At 54.9% G+C, this 19,722-nt stretch overlaps 2 protein-coding genes across 3 annotated transcripts; one reads left to right on the top strand and one right to left on the bottom strand.

Annotated features, from left to right (window-relative positions):
• Positions 1-998: 998 nt before the first annotated feature.
• PEX11G (peroxisomal biogenesis factor 11 gamma) lies at positions 999-3,935 on the bottom strand. 2 transcript variants are annotated; one of them, XM_017836391.1, is made up of 5 exons: positions 3,855-3,935; positions 2,895-3,071; positions 2,631-2,809; positions 2,451-2,501; positions 999-1,991 (listed from the first exon to the last, which is right to left on the bottom strand). In XM_017836391.1, exons 1-5 carry the CDS (start codon positions 3,918-3,920, stop codon positions 1,766-1,768), a joined length of 699 nt encoding a protein of 232 aa, XP_017691880.1. In that variant the 5' UTR covers positions 3,921-3,935; the 3' UTR covers positions 999-1,765. The 2 variants fall into 2 exon arrangements, with proteins under 2 accessions (XP_017691880.1, XP_017691881.1); XM_017836392.1 differs by having other exon boundaries at positions 999-1,988.
• Positions 3,936-12,901: 8,966 nt separating this feature from the next.
• ARRDC2 (arrestin domain containing 2) lies at positions 12,902-17,596 on the top strand. The gene is made up of 8 exons (XM_017836388.1): positions 12,902-13,221; positions 14,153-14,219; positions 14,311-14,458; positions 14,763-14,865; positions 15,154-15,410; positions 15,538-15,697; positions 15,948-16,099; positions 16,191-17,596. Exons 1-8 carry the CDS (start codon positions 12,945-12,947, stop codon positions 16,242-16,244), a joined length of 1,218 nt encoding a protein of 405 aa, XP_017691877.1. The 5' UTR covers positions 12,902-12,944; the 3' UTR covers positions 16,245-17,596.
• The last annotated feature ends 2,126 nt before the right edge of the window (positions 17,597-19,722 follow it).

Genomic DNA, 19,722 nt, shown 5'->3' with positions numbered 1-19,722 from the left:
AAATTCCAGAAATTCTGAATCACCCAATATTGCTTTATCTCTGCATGTTTCAGCTCCACCAGCTGTAACTTAAAATCATTTCATGAGGAATTGGATGAAGCAAATGCACTTAGAGCAGTTTACAGTGCCTTTTCTGTATGTTAAAATTAAAGCAAGGTTTAGAGCTTTAAAAATTTGGCATCAGAGGTTAGGTGGGGGTTTTAGGGTCTTTTTACTGAAGAGTTAGAGCTACACCACATCCTGTGCTGAGCAGGAGAGCAAGTCCTGAAGGAATGATTTAATAGGGTTAAGAATACAAAAATAATCTGATTTATTATTAAAATTAAACTGCAACAGGAGTCACCACGGTGGGTGAGAGGACCAGGCAAGAGCCACAGCTGTCCCTAAGCTGAAGGATCTGCTTCCTCTCCCTGTTCAGGCACAGGACTCAGAAAAGTAGAGAAAAAAACCAAGAGTCTCCTCCAGGTAAGCTCTGCCTACGCTCAGAATTGTACCAAAACCTGTAAATCTGGCACCAAATTCCCAGCACAGCCAGGAAAGGCATTCTCAGGGACACTCTGCAGGGTGAAGGTCCAGGTAAACAGCAAGGACAAGGCAAAGGACAAAGAGCATCCAGACCTCCTCTGCTCTTTGAACACAGGCAGGACACAGCTCCCCCTGTCCATGCCAAAAGCAACAACAAAAACAAGGTGGAAGCCCCTGGAATGGTGCAGGGACACCACAGAACCGTTTTCAAAGGGTGCATTTCCATGGCAGCCAGTCAGGGGCTCAGATTTATTTCAGTGGGAGGAAGGCTGTTAACACATGGGGAGCTGCAGGTCACAGAGCACTCATGTTTTCTGACCCCTGGGAACTGCCTGGAGCTTTCCAGAACTATCTAAAGAACTTTTCCCTGCTCTCAGAGGGAACGATCACTCAAGGCCACCTTTGATTCGTGTCGTTTATTATTGGCAACGCCCAGAACTGTAACTGCAAAGCCCATCTCGGCATCCGTTTGATTGCTCCTTTGAAAGGTGATTCATAAATTTCCTGCCTTTTTTTTTTAAAAAAGAAAACAACAAAAAAAAGACCGTTAGCATCTGCCGGAGCCTGGTGGAAGAGCTCCACCCGGTGGCATTCCACGAAGGCACAGCTAGAGCCTCAGAGCTCCTGGAAGTCTCAACTTCCTCAGTTTTTCCTTGAATGAGCAAGGCAGACTAGAAGGAAGCTTCGCTCTGCTTCCAGATGCTATTTCCTTCCCCTCTTGCCTCTGTCACAAACAAAACTTTTCACTTTTCACTCCTCTTTTTGCTCTGGGCTCAAACCCCAAAATATCTGAAACTCCCAGGATATGGATTGTGCCCCTGTCCTGGAGGATGAACTTGCAGGATTTGTCCCTTAGGAGTTTTGTGTGACAGAACCACGACAGTTTTTCCACCTAACACCGACTTTGTGCTCTTTTCTTCCAGAAAACACTGGAAGGTTGCATTTATCTTTTGGGACAGAGGAAGGAAGGATGGAAGGCACTTTTCCCCCCTTCAATTTTACCAACCGCAGATTGATTTTCAGAGGATTCACCTGAAAGATTTCTCTGATGGAGAGAGACAAAAATTATCAACTGCAAACAATCCTCTCTGCAACAGACACCTTGATTCCAGTCCCAATTACAATCCACACAAAGGATGTATGGGATTACAATCAGCAACACACAGGAAAGTTAAAATACACCCTGCCTCACTAAAGGCACTTTTACCACGTGGGAATTTGGCTCCTGAAGCTCAATTATTTAAACAGCTTCAGAATTTCCTCCTCTGGATGCCTGGTAGATTCCAATCAGGGAGGAGATGGTCCCCAGGAGCCCTACTAACCACGGGGGGAACCTTCCAGCCCAGAGGAATCCTGGAGGCAGCCAATGGATGGCATTGGAAAGATCTGCTGCGTCCATGAGGATGCTCAGAACCTCTGCCTTCACCTGGGCTCTCAACTTCTGGCTCTGAGGTGAGGATGTGCTGCTGGAAGCAAAGGGAATATCAGTGATAGTCCAGAATATCCTAATAACTGTGATGGATACAAATGAGAACTGGTGTATGGGGTTAAATTATAATGAAAACTGGTTAAAAGGGTGCTAAAGAGACCTGGAGAGAGACTTTGGACAAGGGCCTGGAGGGACAGGACAAGGGAGAATGGCTTCCCACTTCCAGAGGGCAGGGTTAGATGGGATATTGGGAAGAAATTCTTCCCTGTGAGGGTGGGGAGGCCCTGGCACAGGTTGCCCAGAGAAGCTGTGGCTGCCCCATCCCTGGCATTGTCCAAGGCCAGGTTGGACAGGGCTTGGAGCAACCTGAGCTTGTGGAAGGCGTCCCTGCCCATGGCAGGGGATGGAACTGGATGGGCTTTAAGGTCCTTCCCAACCTCCCAATCCCATTCTGGGATTCCATGATCAGCTGTACAGCCAAGGAAGGAAATCATACCACTTGTGCTGCCTCAGTTTTCTTCTCAACTGGCACAAGACCTTCAGGGACCTGAAAACAGCAGAGTTATTTCTCCTATAGCACCAAACAGGAGGGTTTTTTTCTCTTCCATGAGCAAGAGCACCTCCAGTAGCCAGAGGGCCCTTTGTTTTATCCCGATGGATCACCACCGGGCCTTACCGCAGGATTCCCAAGAGCAGGGCAGAGCCCCACAGCGCCGTGCTCAGGGTCCACCACCTCTGGGAAGCGGCACGGACAATTCCGACATCAGCCGCCCAGGCCAGGTGCTCACAGGGGTAGTAGAGCTGGTTGGCCACGTTGCAGAGCACGCTGAGCCCCCGCACCAGCACATCCTCATCCTGCGGGAGGGGGGAAAAGGGGACAGGCCAGAACACGCACAGGGTGGCCAGGGGGGCTGTGGGGGACCCCCCTCCCCGCTCTCACCTCAGGGCCCAGCCCGTAGCCGCAGCTGTGCTGGAGCATGGCCAGGTCGTCGAAGAGGCGCAGGACGGTGCGGCAGGAGCTGAGCTGGGCAGAGGCAGCCAGGAGCCCCCCTGGCAGCCCCCCGGGCCCGGGCAGGGCTCCTCCCACCAGCTGGAGGCTGTAGGACAGGGCACGGACCTGTGGGGCACGGCCCGGTCAGCGGTGGGACTGGGGGGTGTGGGGTCCAGAGAAGCTGATGCTGGAACCAGGACTTCTGTTTTCTCTCTTTAATTCTACCTTTTCCTCTCTTTTATCCTTTCTTTAATTCTCTCCTTTTCTCTCTTTTCTCCTCTAAGTTTCTCATTTTCTCTATTTATCTTTCTTTTTCTCTCTCTTTCTTCCTTTAATTCTCTTTCCTCTCTCTTTCTTTAATTTTGTTTCTCTTTTCTCCTCTCCTTAATTCTTTTTCTCTCTCTTCTCCTCTTTAATTCTCTCTCTCTTTTCTCTTTAATTCTCTCTTTTTCTCTTCTTTTCTTTTTAAATTCTCTCTTTTCTCCTTTCTTTAATTCTCTCCTTTTGAAGTTTCTTTTCTCTTTTCCTCTTTCTCTTCCTTTCTCCCTCTCTTTCCTTAATTCCCCTCTCCCTCCTGAATTCCTCCCGTCCCTTTCCCTCCACCTCTTTCCCCAAACCCCCTCACCCTGGGCTCAGGCACCAATACACCAATTCTCACGCCAAGTAACCTCTCTGACTGTTTGCGGACCCTCCGGATTTTTATCATTCCTTTCCACCATCGAGCCTTTAAATGCACTTTAAGTGCTTCTCTTTCCCTAAAGGGCGGGTCACCGCAGGGTCGGGCCCGTCAGTCCCAGCCTGGTCCCGGCGGGTCAGACCCCCCATCCGTCGCTCCCGGCGGGTCAGACCCCCCCATCCCTCACTCACGGCCCGGTCCCGGTGGGTCAGACCCCCCCATCCCTCACTCACGGCCCGGTCCCGTCCCCGGTGCGTTTCCAGCGCGGCCTCCAGGCCGCGGAGCGCAGCCGCCGCCATGGCAACGCTTCCGGGTTAGACGTCACGGGCGCGCCCGGGCACGTCGGGAAGGAGGCGGTGCAGCCGTCGCCATGGCAACGCGGCCCAGCCCAGCCCGGCCCGGCCCGGCCTCGTCTGCCCGAGTCCCCCTCCCCACCAGGGCCTCCCTCCTCAGGGCCTCCCCCCTTTCACAGCGTCTCCTTCCCCAGTCTGGTCCGCGAACCCCTCGTCAGCCCTTTGCTGACCCCCAGTTCCCTTGTTCTGTGGTGTTCCAGGTTGCCCAAGTAGTGTGTGGAGTCTCCCTTACTCGAGATGTTCCAGAACCCCCTGGACACATCCAGTGCTCTGGAATGGCCCTGCCTGAGCAGGGAGGTGGGACTAGGTAAAGCACTGTGGTCCCTTCCATTCTGTGATTCTGTCGTTTCCTTAGAGCAGTATTTAGGTATTTCAGTAACTCACAAGACACACTAAAGAGAACATCACTGGTACCCATACACTTCTCCGCGGACTCACAGCACTCGCTGCCTCTGTGTGTCTGGATCTAAGAATCGCATAGAGCATTTTTAGGAATAACCCCTTTCCTCCCCCTGCCTGGCTGTTTGGCAGGGTACGTTCTCACTGTTAAAGGGATGGACAGTCTTGTTCCCACACTCCTCGCTGAGCACAGGCTGAGGGTGGATGGACTCCACCTGCAAAGCCAAGAGAACAGGTAACATGATTTTAGGGAGGGCCAGGACACAGTTAAAGGGCAGTGTGTTCCCATGTGGAATTCTGTCCTGAAAGGCGTGGGATCTGTGCAAGTGAAAACTAAGAAGGTGGAAAAACAGAGGGGAAATAAAGTGATTATGCTTTAAGTGGCTGTTCTGTAGCTTTGTTGGCTCCCTCCAGCTTGTCCTGTGTTAAATTTAGGGAGACCAGAAGCAGAAACAGTGCCCTGGATGAGAGGACACACTGGTATCAGCAGGAGAACCTGATCCCAGGAACTGCCCTTTCTGATGAGCAATGTAATTTATCAAACAAAGCTCATATTTGATATCTTGTAGGGTTTATGACAAGGAATGTGCTGCCTCCCAGATCCACCACATGAACAGCTTTAGGAAGGGAATGGCTACACTAGATTATCCACCTCAAAATCAAGAGTTCTTCCCACTGCACAGTTAGGAAGGGTAAGGCTGTGACACAGAGGCCACAGGTACAGACTGGCACTTCCACCCCCATAAATGACATCTCAACAGCCACTTCTTTGCAGCAACACTTGGCATGTTCAGGTGATGTGAGTGATTTCTGGGACACGAACCAGTGGCTTGATCTTTTGCCTTGCCATGTTTGTTTTTAGAAGTTGGTTTGTGTTTATTTTTGGGAGGAAGGAGAGGATTTTGATCAAAAGCTCCACTTATGCAACCTCAGGAAGGGATGTGGTTAGAGATGGCCATGGAAGGCATTAAGAGAATCCTCCTCTGACCTTGCCTCCTATTTCTCATGGCCAGCAAGAGAGAGGCCCCTTCATGCCATGGATCTTTAAAGCCATTTGATTTACAAAATGTGGAACAGATCACAGGTGAATTGATCTTTTCCTTGACCCCAGACTTCTGGAGCAGCTCCATAACTGCCATATGGAGTGATATTCCCGTAACTGCCATGTGAGTTTCTTCATTTGCCTCCTCACCCTGGGAGTTGTTTTGTGTCTGGGTGAAGGTTTTGAGCAAACTGCTGACGGCAGAGCTGGCCTTTTCCTCTCCTCACACGTGGATCTGTGCCTGCAAAGCTTCTCTGGTACTGCCTCCCTTTTTTACTGCCTTGAATTTAATTTTTATTTCAATTCCATCTGTCAGCAGATGAAAGTTCTGTCACAACCATGCAAGCCATGCTGGTCCCACACAGGCAGCAGAAACAGCGACTCCCCAGCGGGTCCAGCCTTAATAGGCTTGGATTAACCATGGGGTGGCTTGGAGAAGTGGGTTTATACCCAGCAAAGCTGCAGCCTCCCCTTGACATCATCAGTTTGGGGATGGGACAGTGTGCAGCAAATCCTGTCTGCTCCAGCCTCGGGTGAATGTTCTGTGGAGGCAGAGTTGTAGATAAGGAATATCTTGAAAGGAGAGGAAGGACAGGCAACCAAATCCTTAAGCCAAGGAATGTTGGAGGGAAGTAGGTGATTCTGGTCTCCCACAGAGGGTCAGAGGAGGAAAATTGGCCTGCCTGGAGGTGTCCGCCCATGGCAAACATCTCTGCACCACTGAGCATCTGCCAGAGACAGAGGGTGTTGCAGCTGCCCAGGTGAGGTGCACCTGGGTATGTAGCACCACCAGGCTCAGATATTGGGGCTGCCAGGTTCTGTGGGGCCACCTGCCCCTTTCTCAGCCCCATCCCAATGTGCTGAGAGATGTTTTCTCTTCTCAGATGAAAAGTTCCCATGTGGGGCTGCCCAGGACGGCACAGGACATCTGCAGGACTGAGCAGAGGGGTGACGACACCCAAGTCTAGAGGCCCAGCTGAAATCCAAAAGGCAGACTCCCAAGTGAGCTGTGTGTCCCCACGGTGACCCTGGAAAGGCCCTGTCCCCAGGGGAAGGTGACATTCTCCCTCCTCCATCAACCAGGCCCTGTGAGCTGCCCACACGGCGTGGGATCTCCAAGCTTCCTTGTGCTCTGCTCTTGCCCCCCTCTGTGTGTTGTCACAGGGAACATCTATTTCTCAGATTGAATGAGGACACAAGGAGGTGTTGTGACAGCAAGAATAAACACTGGGAGATTAGCCCAAAGCCGCGGGTGACACCCCTCTGGATTGCAGGACCCAGTGGGTGACACATCCCTCTGGATTGCAGGAGACCTCTGGGCAGGCACAGGGGCAGGAGGAAGCAGGTGGGCTGGGGGAAGCACAGAGGAAGGGCAAGAGACCAGAAACAGAGTGAGAAGCACTGTCAGGGCTGTGTGGGGCTGGAATCTGTATAGATTTTGGTGTCAAGGCCTGGAACCAAAGGTCAGTGGACAGTAGGGCAGCTGGGCAACTCTGCTCAGCTTGTGATGAGTGTGGGCTGTTTTCCTAGAGGTGAGCTGGGTGTTTTTGTTGAGTTGGTCACTCACGTGGGTTTCCCGACTGCTGAGCTTGCACTAACTCTGCTTGGGGTCTAGGTGTGTTCCAGAGGGGTCAGTGGGGGCTGGTCAGCCCTTGGGGGGGCTGAGTGAGCAGGGCCAGCTGCTGCTTTGGCACTTCACAAGCTCTTCTCAGATGGGTTTGATTCCCCGTGAGCCAGCCCTGAAGCCTTTGGGCTTCGTTCCCAGCTGCTGCAGTCTGTGTGTGAGCAGTGCCCTTGTGCTTTCCTCTGGGCATTTGACTCTTTGTCTCTCAGGAACGGGACAGTCTTTGCTCCACTGTGCTTTCCTCTGGGGATCTGACTCCTCGGGAATGGGGGAATGGAATCTTTGCTCCACATGTACTTCAAAGAAGCCACGCATTCACATCTTGCAAATGCATACAGGCACCTCTCCTCAGTCCCTGTAAACACCTGTATTCAAACACCTCAGGTGCACCATTTGGTGGAGTAACAGGAACTTGCATCTGCTACAGCTCTGCCCCATTACTTTGATGTGACTCTGAGGTGCCATTGCCACCTGTGCTGCTGCAGGAACAGCCACAGTTCCCTGGGGATAAATGCTGGAATCACCCCTTGGTGGCACCAGCTGGGAGAGCTGTTGCTGGAACTAACTGTGGTTATTCACTTTTTCATGTGGATTTTGATCCAACTTCAGACATGGAAAGTAAAACTGGTTTTTTGGGGTGAGGGTCTTTGCTTTCTAAACTCTTCTCCCACCATTTCCAGCAGTGCCTTGGGAAGGCCAAACAGGCTTTCTCTGATTGCCCACCCGTATGAAATCTCCCAGGAGGGCTGGTGGTGTGTGACACCCCTCCCTGCCGCCGACGGAGCCACTGGCACGTCCCGGTGTCACGTCGGCAGCGCCTGTGACTCAGAGATAAGGCTGAAGTCACGTTATTCATCGATCCCTTTAAAAACACGTCCCTCAGCCCCGTGGCCCCGGCACCAGCCCCACGCACATGAGGTCAACCCTAAAACATCGTTGCAAAACAGGGGCTCAGTCGAACCCCCCGGGAAGGCCTGCAGGGTGGGGCCACTTAGGATAAATCAGGGGATTTTGATGTAGCCCTTTGCTCGTCCTCCTTTCCCTGGAAGGCTCCAGCCTCCCAGAGCTGCCAGGAGAGTGGGGCCCGCAGCGATGCAGCTCCCAGGGTGCGTGCAGAGCTTGGTGGTGAAGCTGGAGGACGGCCCAGCCCATGGGAGCAGGGAGCTGCTGCACGGGCGGGTGCAGCTGGAGCTGCGGGGAGCGCTGCGGGTGCAAGCGCTGGAGGTGAGCGCCCACGGCGGTGCCACCGTGCACTGGCTTGAGAGCTGCAGCATCGGGCTCAACGTTGTCTACAGGGACTACTCAGCCTACCAGACCTTCCTGAGCCGCCACTGCCAGCTCATCCCTGGTAAGGTTGGGGCACGGGGTGGGGCTCTGCACCAGGGAGAGCATGTTGGGACCCCCTTGGTGCTGCGATGTCCGCTCTGGGTGAGCCGCTTCCCCGATGGGTGTTGCCAGACCACACAGCATTGTTTGTGCCTCTTGGACACCCGTCTTTGCACCTTGGCCGAGAGTTTCCCTGCTGCTGGTTTCTAGGAGGCTGCTGGTATAAACTCAGCTCGAAGGATTTGTGGCTTTTGCTCTGTTTGCACAGGGAAGTGCAAACACAAGGGTCTGTTCACAAGTGTGGAAAGAGCACTTAGTAGCTCAGTTGGTGTTTGTTTTCGCTTCCCCTGTGCTGGGACTGAGTGCCCAGATGGCACATTGCTTGGATCAACTGCAGGAGGACAAGCCACTTGAATTCTTTGTGTGGTTGGGATGAAATGATCCAGAGCCAAGGGATATGGGACATCTCAGCTGTCTATCCGCTCATTAACTCTGGCTTTTCTTAGGAACATGCATGCCTTTTATCCTTCCCTCCAATGACATGCCTTCTGATGGCCTTGTTGTTGCCTGTGACCCAGTTGCCTGGCCCTGGCTATAGGACTTATGCTGAGGGCATTTAATTGTATCAGTGGTCAAATGCAACCCAGAGAGTGGTGCCAGGCCCAATCTGGCAAATACAGAAGTTGCAGGAATAAACTGGAGGGATGGAAAGAAGATGTGAGCTGCCTTCCTGGAGATGATCTTGTCTCTGGACTGCACTGGGGGGTCATATGCTTTATGTCTGAGTGACTGTGCCCTGCCATCTGCTCCAAACACCTGCATTGCTCTGGAGTTTGTGTCTTTTGGCAGCAGCTTTTCTGTGCTCTGACTAAGGATGGCCCTTGGCAGCTGCAACTCTGCAAAGGATCCTGATTACAGTTAAGGCCCTGGGAGAAGCCCTTGCCCTGGGCTCCAACAGCGAAGGCCCTGAGTACTTGGCCGTGCAGTGCTTGGTCAGTGTCCCCTTAGCTGTGAGCTGGCAGAGTGAGTTTTATTCCCCATTAGCAGTGAATGCCTGTAGGGAAGTCACAAGCTGTTGTGAGCATATTTGGACTCTGCTGCTGGGATTGTGTATGATAGGAGCCCCTGGAGCCCTCTGGAGAAGGGCACTGGCCAAGGGCTGCAGGAATTGCTGGAGTTGCTCTGCCTTGCCAGCACCCTGAACGCCCACCCGTATCTCAGAGCTGACGGTTCCTGGCCTTCACCTATTGCCCAGGGAGTGTTGAGCTGGGCTACCTGGGGGCAAAGAGCCCCACCAGGATTTGGGGGATGGGATTTTATTGTCTCTGTCCATACACAGATTCCTTTTGTGCTTTGTGAGAGGGACAAGGGCATGTGATCACTGGAGCAATTTTAAGGGAGCAAAGGCTATAGGCTGCAGAGAAGGGCTGTCCTGCGGCCAAAACTGCTTCCTTCAGATTCTGCTGGGTCCTGCTCTGTCCCCAACAGCAGTGTGACGGCCTTCCTGGTGTCAGCTGGCGAGAAACATGTCATCATCCGACAGTCCCTGTGACTGCTCCCTTCTTGGTGCTTCTGGATGAGATGAGATCAACTGTGTCTGAGTGGTGGTTAAAAAATGCAGGTTTTGTCATGGTAACAAGGCACTGCAGAGGAGGGAAGCCAGGCACAGATAAGAGCCCTCCCTCCTGCTCTCCCCTCAGCTGAGTTTATCTGCAGTTTCCTGGCAGGGTGGTGAGCACTGGCACCGGGGTGCTGTGCTGAGAGACAAGAAAAAGGGTGCAAGGAGGATGTACAGGCAGGGCCTTTAAATGTGTATTGTGTAATCATCTGAGATAGGGAGCAGGAAGGGAGGAAAACACAGGGGTTAATGGGTGAAGGAAGCGCAAGGATGTGAAGGCACCCAAGGAAACATAAATGATTGGTGTGCAGTGATCTTTCTTGTCCAAGGATCCCACAGCACTTCCCAAAGGTATAGTGCCTGCCCTGGAGAGGGGCAAACACCCAGAAGATATGGAGACATCTAGGAGAGTTATGGCATCAGGGCTCTTGTTGCACTGCGGGGTGGCCCTCGATCAGCACCTTAATCCTCATCCATATGCAACACCCCTATATCTGGCAGGGACAGAGTGTATTCCTCAAGCTAGGAGTGTGAGCTTGTGCAAGGCTCTCTGTTGTCCCATCTCATCCCCATATTGGGTCAGGGTAGAGCTGCTGACTTGCCTGTTTACCTCCTGCGTTCCCTTCTCTCTGGTTTTCAGGGCCCCTCATGTGGCTCTGGTGTCAGTGGGGAAAAGCCACCAGGTCCCAGCAGTGGGTCTGGGAATGAGAAGCCCCCTCTGAGCCGGGCAGGGTGTCAGCTCCTGCTCGGACCAGCTGCAGCCTGTCCAGACTCTAGATGGGGCTGAAGAGCTGGAGATCATCCCTGTACCCAGCCAGACCTGGGTTTTCCTTGGGTTTGGGCACCCAGGAGCGTTCGCGGTCCCACAGCCCCTGCACCTGGACATGCCAGGAGAGAGGAGAGACCCTCTCCTGGCGCGGGGGTCCCAGAGAGGTCAGAGAGGGGCCGGCCATCCCACGTGGAGGCAGCGAGGGGCAGCCTGGGCATCGCATGCGACTGACATGGGAGGGAGGTTTGCAGGGATTCACATCCCGTGGGCGAGGCTGAGTCACGGGCCGAGGGGTGTGTGCCAGCAGGCGAGAGGGGGAGGAGGATGCCAAGGAAGGAAAGGGGCCCGGCAAGGCTCCAGTCCCTCTCAAGAGCACCCCCCCACCCCCCCAATGGCATCACAGGGACACCAGGCTCCTTCCCAGAGCCAGTGACACCAAGTGTCACCGGTTAACTCATGTTGCAACATGCCTTCCTTCCTCCTTTCTCTCCTCTTTTCCCTCCTCCTTTCCCTCGCCCTTTATGGAGTTTGCTATGATTCATGTTTGTTTGTGGCAGCAAATGGTCGTGCACATAAAACAAACCATGGTCCCCTTCCCCTGGGGAGGGAGACAGACAATTCCAGCTAGGCTTTGGAGACAGCTAAAGCTGTGCCAGGCTTCAGCCTAGCTCAGTTTTAGTGGCTGAGAGCAACCTAATTGAGCACAGCAGGTCCTGCCTGGCATGGCTGGGGGCAAATCAAAAATCTCCAAAACTTCAGGGGCCATTTTGAAGGCCTGTTTTGTCTTATCCCCTACCCATGCCCGAGGTACAGAGCTCTGGTGCTCTGCAAACATGACAATCATCATTAAAGTGGAAGTCTCTATAGCTGCATTAACCCTTTTGGGAGGCACAGACTCCTTTCTCCTTCCTTTTACAACATCTCAGGGCGCTGATAATGCTGATATGCACCCTGAGAATCACCAGTTCCAAGCTTTCACCCCAGCTAAGCACTGGCAACCGCAGATGCTGCCAACAGAGCAAGTCCCTGTGCTGTTCCTGCCCATGTAGGTGGGATTTGTCGCTGGGTTTTGGAGCAGCACCACCCCAATCCCAGCAGGAGCTGGTGGAAAACCGGCACTCGCCTGGTTAATGAGCGCAGGGAGGTGGATTGCTCACCCTGTCCTTGCACAAGCTGAACCCAGGCCAGTTCTTGATTTCTTAGAACTAAGTGAAGTGATGTCCCAGACATCACTGCATCGCCAGCTGGCCCAGCCGTGCTGTGCAAGGAGCCCAGATCCAGTTGTAGCCTGTTCTGAGCCCTGGGAATGGCTCTTGGGAAAGGAGGGATGTGGGTTGGTGTGCAGAGCGGCCCTCGGCTCTTGCCTGTGGCCACTGAAATGAGAGGGGCTGCTGCTTCAAGTGAGGAATCCCCGCCCCCCCCCCCCTCCCCGCGGCACAGCCTCTGGCTGTGACCCTAGGAATGGGGATTCTGGATGAAGATGGGATGGAATGTCAGAATGGGAGCTGGAGGGGTAGTTTGAGGGGCAAGGATGGGGAGTTTGGGCGGTAAGGATGGAGAATTTGGGGGGCAAGGATAGGAGCTGGAGGGGGAGCTTGAAGGGCAAGGATGGGAATTGGGATTTTGAGGGTCAAGGATAGGAGATGGAAGGGGATTTTGGGGGGCAAGGATGGAGTTGAAGGGGGAGTTTGGGGCACAAGGCTGGAGTTTGAGGGGCAAAGATGGAAGCTAGAGAGGGGCCTGGGGGTCAAGTTTAAGAGCTGCAGGGAGTTTTAGGGGGTACTAAGCAACATGGCAGCACCCAGGGGTCACCCACTGGCAGTGCTCAGCCCCGTGACTATGTCTCTGCTCCCGGACACATTCCCGCGGAGCAGCCCCCCCGTGGGGATGACTCGGTGCGGTACCGCGAGGGCGTGGGGAGCCCTGCTGGGACTGAACACGGACCCCAAAACTGAACCCCCATCCCGGAGCCCCCGCCCCGCCCGGGTCGGGGGGGGGAGGCCGGTCCGCACATGCTCCCTGCCTTGTTTTGCAGGGCCCGGCGGGGCCGGCCCGGCCCGGCCCAGCCAGTCCCTCCCCGCCGGGGCCGCCCCCGGCCGCGCCGGGCGCTTAAAGCCGGGCTCAGCTGCGCTGGGCTGGGTTGAGCCGCATCGCGCCGGTTCTGGGCTCAGCTGAGCCGTGCTCGCTTCGCCATGATTTTCGATCGCCTCAAACGCTTCTCCATCGTGCTGGAGGGCGCGGAGCGGGACGGCCCAGCCGCCTTCAACCCCGGGCAGGCGGTGTCGGGCCGCGTGGTGCTGGAATTGGCGGCGGCCGCCCGGCTCGGCGCCCTGAGGCTGCGGGCGATGGGCGCTGCCCGCGTTCACTGGACCGAGTCCCGCAGCGCCGGCTCCAGCACCGCCTACACGCAGAGCTACAGCGACCAGGTGGAGTTTCTGAGCCACCGCGACACGCTGCTGGCACCCCCAGGTACGGCACCCCCTTCCCCGGGGACGGCACCCGGACCCCCTGGTCGCCGGCCACAGCGGGGGCGTGGGTGCACCAAAGACCCCAGGGGCTGAAACAATGGGGACGTGGGGCAGCCTGGGGCACCCCTGGTGTTGGGTGCTCCAGACGCCCCAGCCGGCTGAAATTTGGGTGCCTGACACCCCCAAACTGCAGAGATCTGGGTGCCAGGGATGGCCCAGCTGCTGGGTGCCTGACACTCCAAAACTACAGAAATCTGGGTGCCTGGCACTCCGACCAGCTGAAATCTGGGTGCCTGGCACCCCAAACGCCTAAAATCGGGGTGCACGGGGTGCCTTAGGATCTGGGTGCTCTGGGAACTGGGTGTGTAGGTCTCTGCAGACACCTCAAATTCGGAGTGCGCTCTGGGGTCCTGGGGTGCACAGCTGGACCCTGCTGTTGTGCAGGGCGCCCTGATTAGGGACTGCCCCCCCTCCCCCAAGACTCCCCCTTTTCTGTGAGCTCTTCCTGGCAAGGAAGCAGCATTAGAAAACTCTCATGAAGGTTCAGGAGCTTGTTTTGAATGGGGTGTCGGACTAGGTAACCCCCAGAGGTCCCCTCCAATCCTGGGGTGCAAACCCTTGAGGGGCACTGGGGGACTGGCCGATGACTCTCCCTCCTGGAGTATGGCTGGGCATCTCTGGAGTAGAGCCCACCTCGGGAAGCTGCCCAGCCCTCCAGGGAGGTGCCCCTGGGTTGTGCGTGTGGAGACACGTGGAAAGCAGACAGTGCCCAACTCTTGTGTCACAGCTGCTGCAGTTTAACCCTGGCAGAGATACTGCTCTGCCCTTGTGCTGCTCCTTTGCTGGGTGGTGCCCATCTGTGCTGCCAGTTCACCCAGGGAAGGCGTTGTGCAGGAAGGAGCTTAATCCTCTTAAATCTGTTTTACCCACAGACAATGGTGAATCCACTGTCCTGCAGGCAGGAAGGCATGAGTTCCCCTTCACCTTCCAGCTCCCCGAGTAAGTTGGCTTTTTTTTGGGTGACAGGGCATCTTGAAAAGGAGGTTCTTTGAGTAGAACCATTTGGAAACTGCTGGTTGCTCACCCACAGGACCCTGGTCACCTCCTTTGAGGGGAAGCACGGCAGTGTGCGCTACTGGGTGAAAGCCAAGCTGCACAGACCCTGGGCCACAGTGAAGAAAGCAAAGAGGGAGTTTACTGTGATTGAACCCATCGACATCAACACACCTGCACTGCTGGTGAGTTCCCCCTGCTCCACCCTGCCATCCAAAACTTACCTCAGAAGCCCATGTCTGCCTAGGCCTGATTTCCAGAGGGAATATTTACCCCCCTGTAATTTACGCCCTCCAGCATTACCTAGGCTGGGCAGAGGTCAGCTGTGCCTCTTTGTTTTTGGAAACTTTAACACGTTGCAACAGCATCTTGCATCAGGTGCCTGAGAAGTTGCTGATGCTTTCCCAGCAGGTTCTTGGTGCCAGCGAGGTGATTGCTTTGAGTTTCATCCTTACTTGCTAAATTGCCTAAAGATTTCCCCTTCTTCAGGCTCCCCAGGCAGGTGCTAAGGAGAAACTTGCTCGTGCCTGGTACTGCAATCGTGGCCAAGTGTCTGTGACTGCCAAGATTGACCGAAAAGGCTACACCCCAGGTGAGATGAGGGGCTGGTGCCCTTGAACCTCAAGGGGCCCTGGAATAGACCCCAGGGGAGGGGATTTTTGGGATCACTGTGAGCTGGGTTCTTCTGGCACGAAATCAGTCAGAGCTTTAGTGCATGGACCTGATGTGGGCAGCCTCCTTGGGATGCTCCCGGATTAATCCATGTGTCTGCAGTGCTGGGTAGCATGGCCAACCCTCGATGATCCTGTGCAGGAATTCCTTGAAGCAGGACTGGGTTCTGTCTCCCTTCCTCCAACATGTTGTGTGTCTGTTTTGGCAGGTGAGGTCATCCCTATCTTTGCTGAGATCGACAACTGCACAAGCCGGGCTGTGGTGCCCAAGGCGGCCATAATCCAGACCCAGACCTTCATCGCTCGGGGCACCAAGAAGCAGAAGAGGTCAGTGGTGACCACCATCACTGGGGATTCCATTCCAGCAGGGAAGCGGGAAGTGTGGCACGGGCGGGCCCTCAAGATCCCGCCCGTGGGGCCTTCCATCCTCCAGTGCCGCATCCTCCAGGTGGAATATTCCCTGAAGGTGAGGGACCTCATGAGGAGCTCTGCAGGTAGCTGCAAGAACTCCCTCCTGCTCTGGGGAGGTACCCGCCCCTCCAGACTGGGAAAACACCACAGCTAAGCTTCCCTGCTGCTTCCTGTCCCTGCAGGTTTGTGTGGATATTCCTGGGACATCCAAGTTGCTCCTTGAACTGCCGCTTGTCATTGGGACCATCCCGCTGCATCCGTTCGGGAGCCGCACATCCAGTGTCAGCAGCCAGTACAGTGTCAACCTGGACTGGCTGAACAGTATCCCGGAGCAGCCGGAGGGTGAGCATCTCCCTCTCCCCTGGATAAACCCCCTTGTCAGGACAGCAAGGGTCAGACAAAGTTTTCAACTGGTCCAGCATTTGCTTTTTCTTTGTAACTTAATTTTTTGGTTGTTATGCTGAATCTCTTGGGTTCCTTTGCCAGGGAACTGGGAGGGTTTGGGTAAGAATGGTTTTGGAGCTCTTTACCTGTATATCTCCCATTAATGGAGAGTGCTTCCTATTCCCTGATGGTTCTCCTTTCTCTTCAGCCCCCCCTGAGTACTCAGCAGTCGTGTCCAGCCCTGAGGCCGAGCAGAGCCTGGCCCCACCATGCCGCAGCGAGCTTGGCGACATCCTGGAAGGTCCCTTCTTCGCCTACATCCAGGAATTCCGCTTCCGACCTCCTCCTCTGTATTCAGAGGTAGCACATCCCCCTGGGCTGAGAGACTTCTGGGGATGGCTGGGGAAATGTCCATTGCTGAGGTTTTTTGACTCCACACTTGGCTTTGCAGGTTGATCCCAACCCCCCATCAGACAGCATCCGCCCACGCTGCATGACCTGCTGAGAGAAGTGCGTCGGACGCTGCTGACAGTGTGGTGATCCCTTGGGATTGGAGCTTGCACACCCTCACAGCACTTCAGGCTGGAATGGGGATGTGGTGTCCGTGAAACCAGAGCTTTGTAGTGCCAAGACCCTGGCTCTGCTCACCACCCTTGGCTGCTCCTGTCGTGACTGTCCCACAGACCCACACCCAGTGCGGTGCCGTGGCCTCGGGAGTGTGGGGGGGAGAACACAAGGGACCTGGCATAGTGGAGTGGCTCTGTGTGTGGCTGGGTAGAATGTGGAGGGTTTAGTAACTGCCCCAGGATTTTGGGGTTAGAACAGGGAACACCTGGCATAAGCCAGGATTGCTCTCCCCTTGCTTGCAGTGCTGAGCTCCGGCAGCTCCTGTGTGGAAAGCAGGAACTTGGAGGCGTTTCTCAGGATTGTGGAGAATGTTTTGATGTTGCTCAGGGTTGAGCCCCGGGGCGATGCGGATGGAGCCCTTTGCCTGCAGGTCCCTGAGGAAGCGAAAGGCCTTTTTCTGGTCAGATGAAGCAGAGGCTTTGGCTGCTGCTGATAATGCTTGCCACAAGCCTGTGGGTACCTGCAAGGGGAATGGTTTTGAGCTACTCACCTGAAATGTAAAGGCTTCCAAGGGCTGTTACGAGGACTTGGGGGATGAATTTATGATCCATGGCAGCATTTTGGTGCCATTTACCAAGAACAGGAAGGCTGGTTCCTGTGTGTCAGCACCAAACCTGTGCACTGTGCTGGTGCCTCTTCCGTGATGCGGCTGAAAAACCAGTCCCCAAACTGTGGTACCACCATGGGGGCTTGGAGCTGTGGCTGGTGGCCTAGGAAAAGAGAAAAAAGCATAATCCAAGGCTGGTGGCAGCCACAGATGCTGATGGGAGATACGGAGTTCAAATGAATCTTTCAGAGCCAGGAGTCCTGCTCAGAATGGGCTTGAGCCTGTGCCTGTAGAGGGGTCGGTGGCCCTGGTGGGGTGAGGACACAGCAGCAACCTGTGCTCACTGGGTTGGGAACTGCTGTAGAACTGGTGAGCTGGATGTTGCAGCAATGAGTGTGTGTGTGTGGCAGGGGCTGACCCTGCTCGCTCCAGGGTGACCTGAGCAGAGTTTGGGGGCCAAGGATCTTTGCATTCCCTCACTGAGACAATCCTTGGCCATGCACATCCAAAGCCAGCGTGCCTTGGGCTCTGCGCCGGGGCTACCTCTGCTCGCTGGGGTTGCTCAGATGAGTCTTTTCTATCTGTGAACACTTTTGTAATGACCACTCTTGTCTCTACTCATTTTGTATGACTTTTTTTGTGGGGAATTTTTGTCTGAAATAAATTCCTTAAGTATTGCCTGGGTAGTTTTCTGTTTCTCTTCCTGCTTCCCGTTGTCCGGAGCCATGTGGCTGTTGGGATGTGGGAGTTCTCCCTGCCCTCGCTTTGTTATCCCATTGGCATCCAGCTCCACCCTCTGCCCTGTCCCACTGTGTGCTGGGGTTAACTGGGTCACTGCTTCCCATCAGGATTGGTCCCTTGTGCCTCTGGCTCCTCCGTAGCTGTGCAGGTTTGGCTTTTTTCCCATTACCTGGGATGCAGGGCAGTGAGCAAACCTGTTGCATTTTTCCACACTTGCTTCCTGTTTGTGTCCAGGCTCTTGGGAGGACACACACCCTTTCCTCCATCCTGAGCCTGGCAGGGAGCCAGTAGGTCCAGCTGGGAGCTGGGACACTCCTGCTTTGGCTCAGCCGGGCCCAAGGAGGGTTGGGATCAGCCCCATGCTGTGCTGGCTGGGAACTGCTGCTGTGTGGGAAGAGCAGGGAGGCTCCTTCACCTGCTTCCTCCGGCTGGGATTTGGTTTTTAACAGCGTTTCTGTGCTCCACATCTCTGCTGAGCACAGCAACTCTTGGTGTGTGCAAGGCAAGGCTTGAGTCAGGGCTTTAGTTGTCTTCCACAGGCTGTGCTGCTTTTAAAATACTACCATTGGAATGTGATTTTTTTTTCACTCCCCCCCTTTATTTATATTTATGTTTGCTGAGCTGCTCAGTGCCGCAGCTGCATCCAAGCACATGCTCCTGCCCTAGGTCATGGGAGAGAACTTGTCCCTGTGTTTGCCTGCGAGAACCTGGTGCTCCTGCAACTTTTATTCAAATCTGCTTTTTATTTCGTGTCCCTGGTGCTCCAAGTAATTTTCCCTGGAGGAGGATTAACTGGCCTTTCAGGGAATTTGTTTGCATCCTCCTCTGGGGAGATCATGCCTGGATCTGCCACTGCCACACAGTGCTGCATGGCCTCTCTGGGGCTTTTTGGTGACATCAAAGGGAACACGAAGCACAGCACTGCACCCCCTGGGTAAAGATGCCTCCAAAGCAAGCCCTGTGACCAGGCTGATCCCAGCATGGCACAAGGGAGCTGTTCTGTGCTGTGCAGCAGAGATGGCCGGGGGCTGCTGGTCAGACCCGGATCATCTGCCCTGGCTGCACAAGGGGATGCTTATTCCCAGGGCTGGAGGGGGAGGCGAGTGCCCAGCACCCTGTCTATCCCACTGCTTCTTTCTGGGAAACCATGTCACACGGTGACTGGGACAGGCCGTGCCGAGCCGGGGAGCCCAATGTTGGCGGGAACTGCTCCCGGCCCTTGAGTGGGAGAGATCTTTCCAGCAGGGATTCTTGTAGATGCCTCCAGGTTTTTCTTGTACAGTCGGGCAGCAGCGCAACAAGGCCAGGCTGGAGCTCCTGCCAGGAAAGGGCTGCACTCCTGAATCCAAGGAGGGGCTAAAAATACCTTGTCTGGACACTTGGAGCAGGGGCACGGTGCAGACCTGCCCCAGGCAGTGCTTTCCCAACCACTGGCAGTGCTGCCAGTGCTCTCTCCAACCTTCTGTTGTTTATCTTCCCCAGCTCCAAAGTCCTGATTGAACAGCCTGGGCTGTTCTCTGGTTTATTGGCACAGGGAGGTTGGGGCACACGGAGCTCCCTGGGGGTCTACTGAGCCGGGATGGCCCCGTGCCATGTGCGGTGGTGCCGGCTCAGCACAGAGACCCGATCCCAGGCAGGAGGCGCGTGATGCAACTACAGTGCCGGGATTATTTATAGCTCTTGGCCCCGTGTGCTGGAAAAAGCTGCCCAGACCACCCGGCAGAATCTGCTCCTTGCGAGAGGCACAGAAACCCACCCCCACCCCCCACTCTGCTACTCTCTTTTTTACCCTTCAGTCCCAAAAATGTGGGACCCCTTTGCTCTGGCCACAGGGGTGCTGATACTTCCCTCATATTGCAAGCTCCACAGCTCTGCAGAGTGCTGGGACCCCTCCCCACTGCAGTTCAACAGCCCTGCAGGGTGCTGGGACCCTCCAGAAACGGCAGCTCACAGCTCTGAAGGGTGCTGGATCTAGAAGATGCTGGGATCCCCTGGCTGCAGCTCATGGCCCCGTAGCCCTTTCTGCATTGTGTTGGGGGGCTACTCCTTCCCCCCGGCCCTCCTTGTT

This window comes from Lepidothrix coronata, unplaced genomic scaffold, assembly GCF_001604755.1.
Source record: "Lepidothrix coronata isolate B3197 unplaced genomic scaffold, Lepidothrix_coronata-1.0 Scaffold277, whole genome shotgun sequence".
In the NCBI taxonomy this organism is placed as follows: Eukaryota; Metazoa; Chordata; class Aves; order Passeriformes; family Pipridae; genus Lepidothrix; species Lepidothrix coronata.
The sequence above is the reverse complement of the archived record's forward strand: the minus strand, read 5'-3'. Positions and strand labels throughout refer to the sequence as shown.

Coding starts and splice junctions, on each gene's coding strand:
- ARRDC2 (XM_017836388.1), top strand. CDS start 12,945: ATGATTTTCGATCGCCTCAAACGCTTCTCCATCGTGCTGGAGGGCGCG. Junction 13,222..14,152: donor CACGCTGCTGGCACCCCCAG/GTACGGCACCCC, acceptor TTTTACCCACAG/ACAATGGTGAATCCACTGTC. Junction 14,866..15,153: donor CCGAAAAGGCTACACCCCAG/GTGAGATGAGGG, acceptor CTGTTTTGGCAG/GTGAGGTCATCCCTATCTTT.
- PEX11G (XM_017836391.1), bottom strand. CDS start 3,920: ATGGCGGCGGCTGCGCTCCGCGGCCTGGAGGCCGCGCTGGAAACGCAC. Junction 2,810..2,894: donor GCTACGGGCTGGGCCCTGAG/GTGAGAGCGGGG, acceptor CCCCTCCCGCAG/GATGAGGATGTGCTGGTGCG. Junction 2,502..2,630: donor CTGCTCTTGGGAATCCTGCG/GTAAGGCCCGGT, acceptor TGCTGTTTTCAG/GTCCCTGAAGGTCTTGTGCC.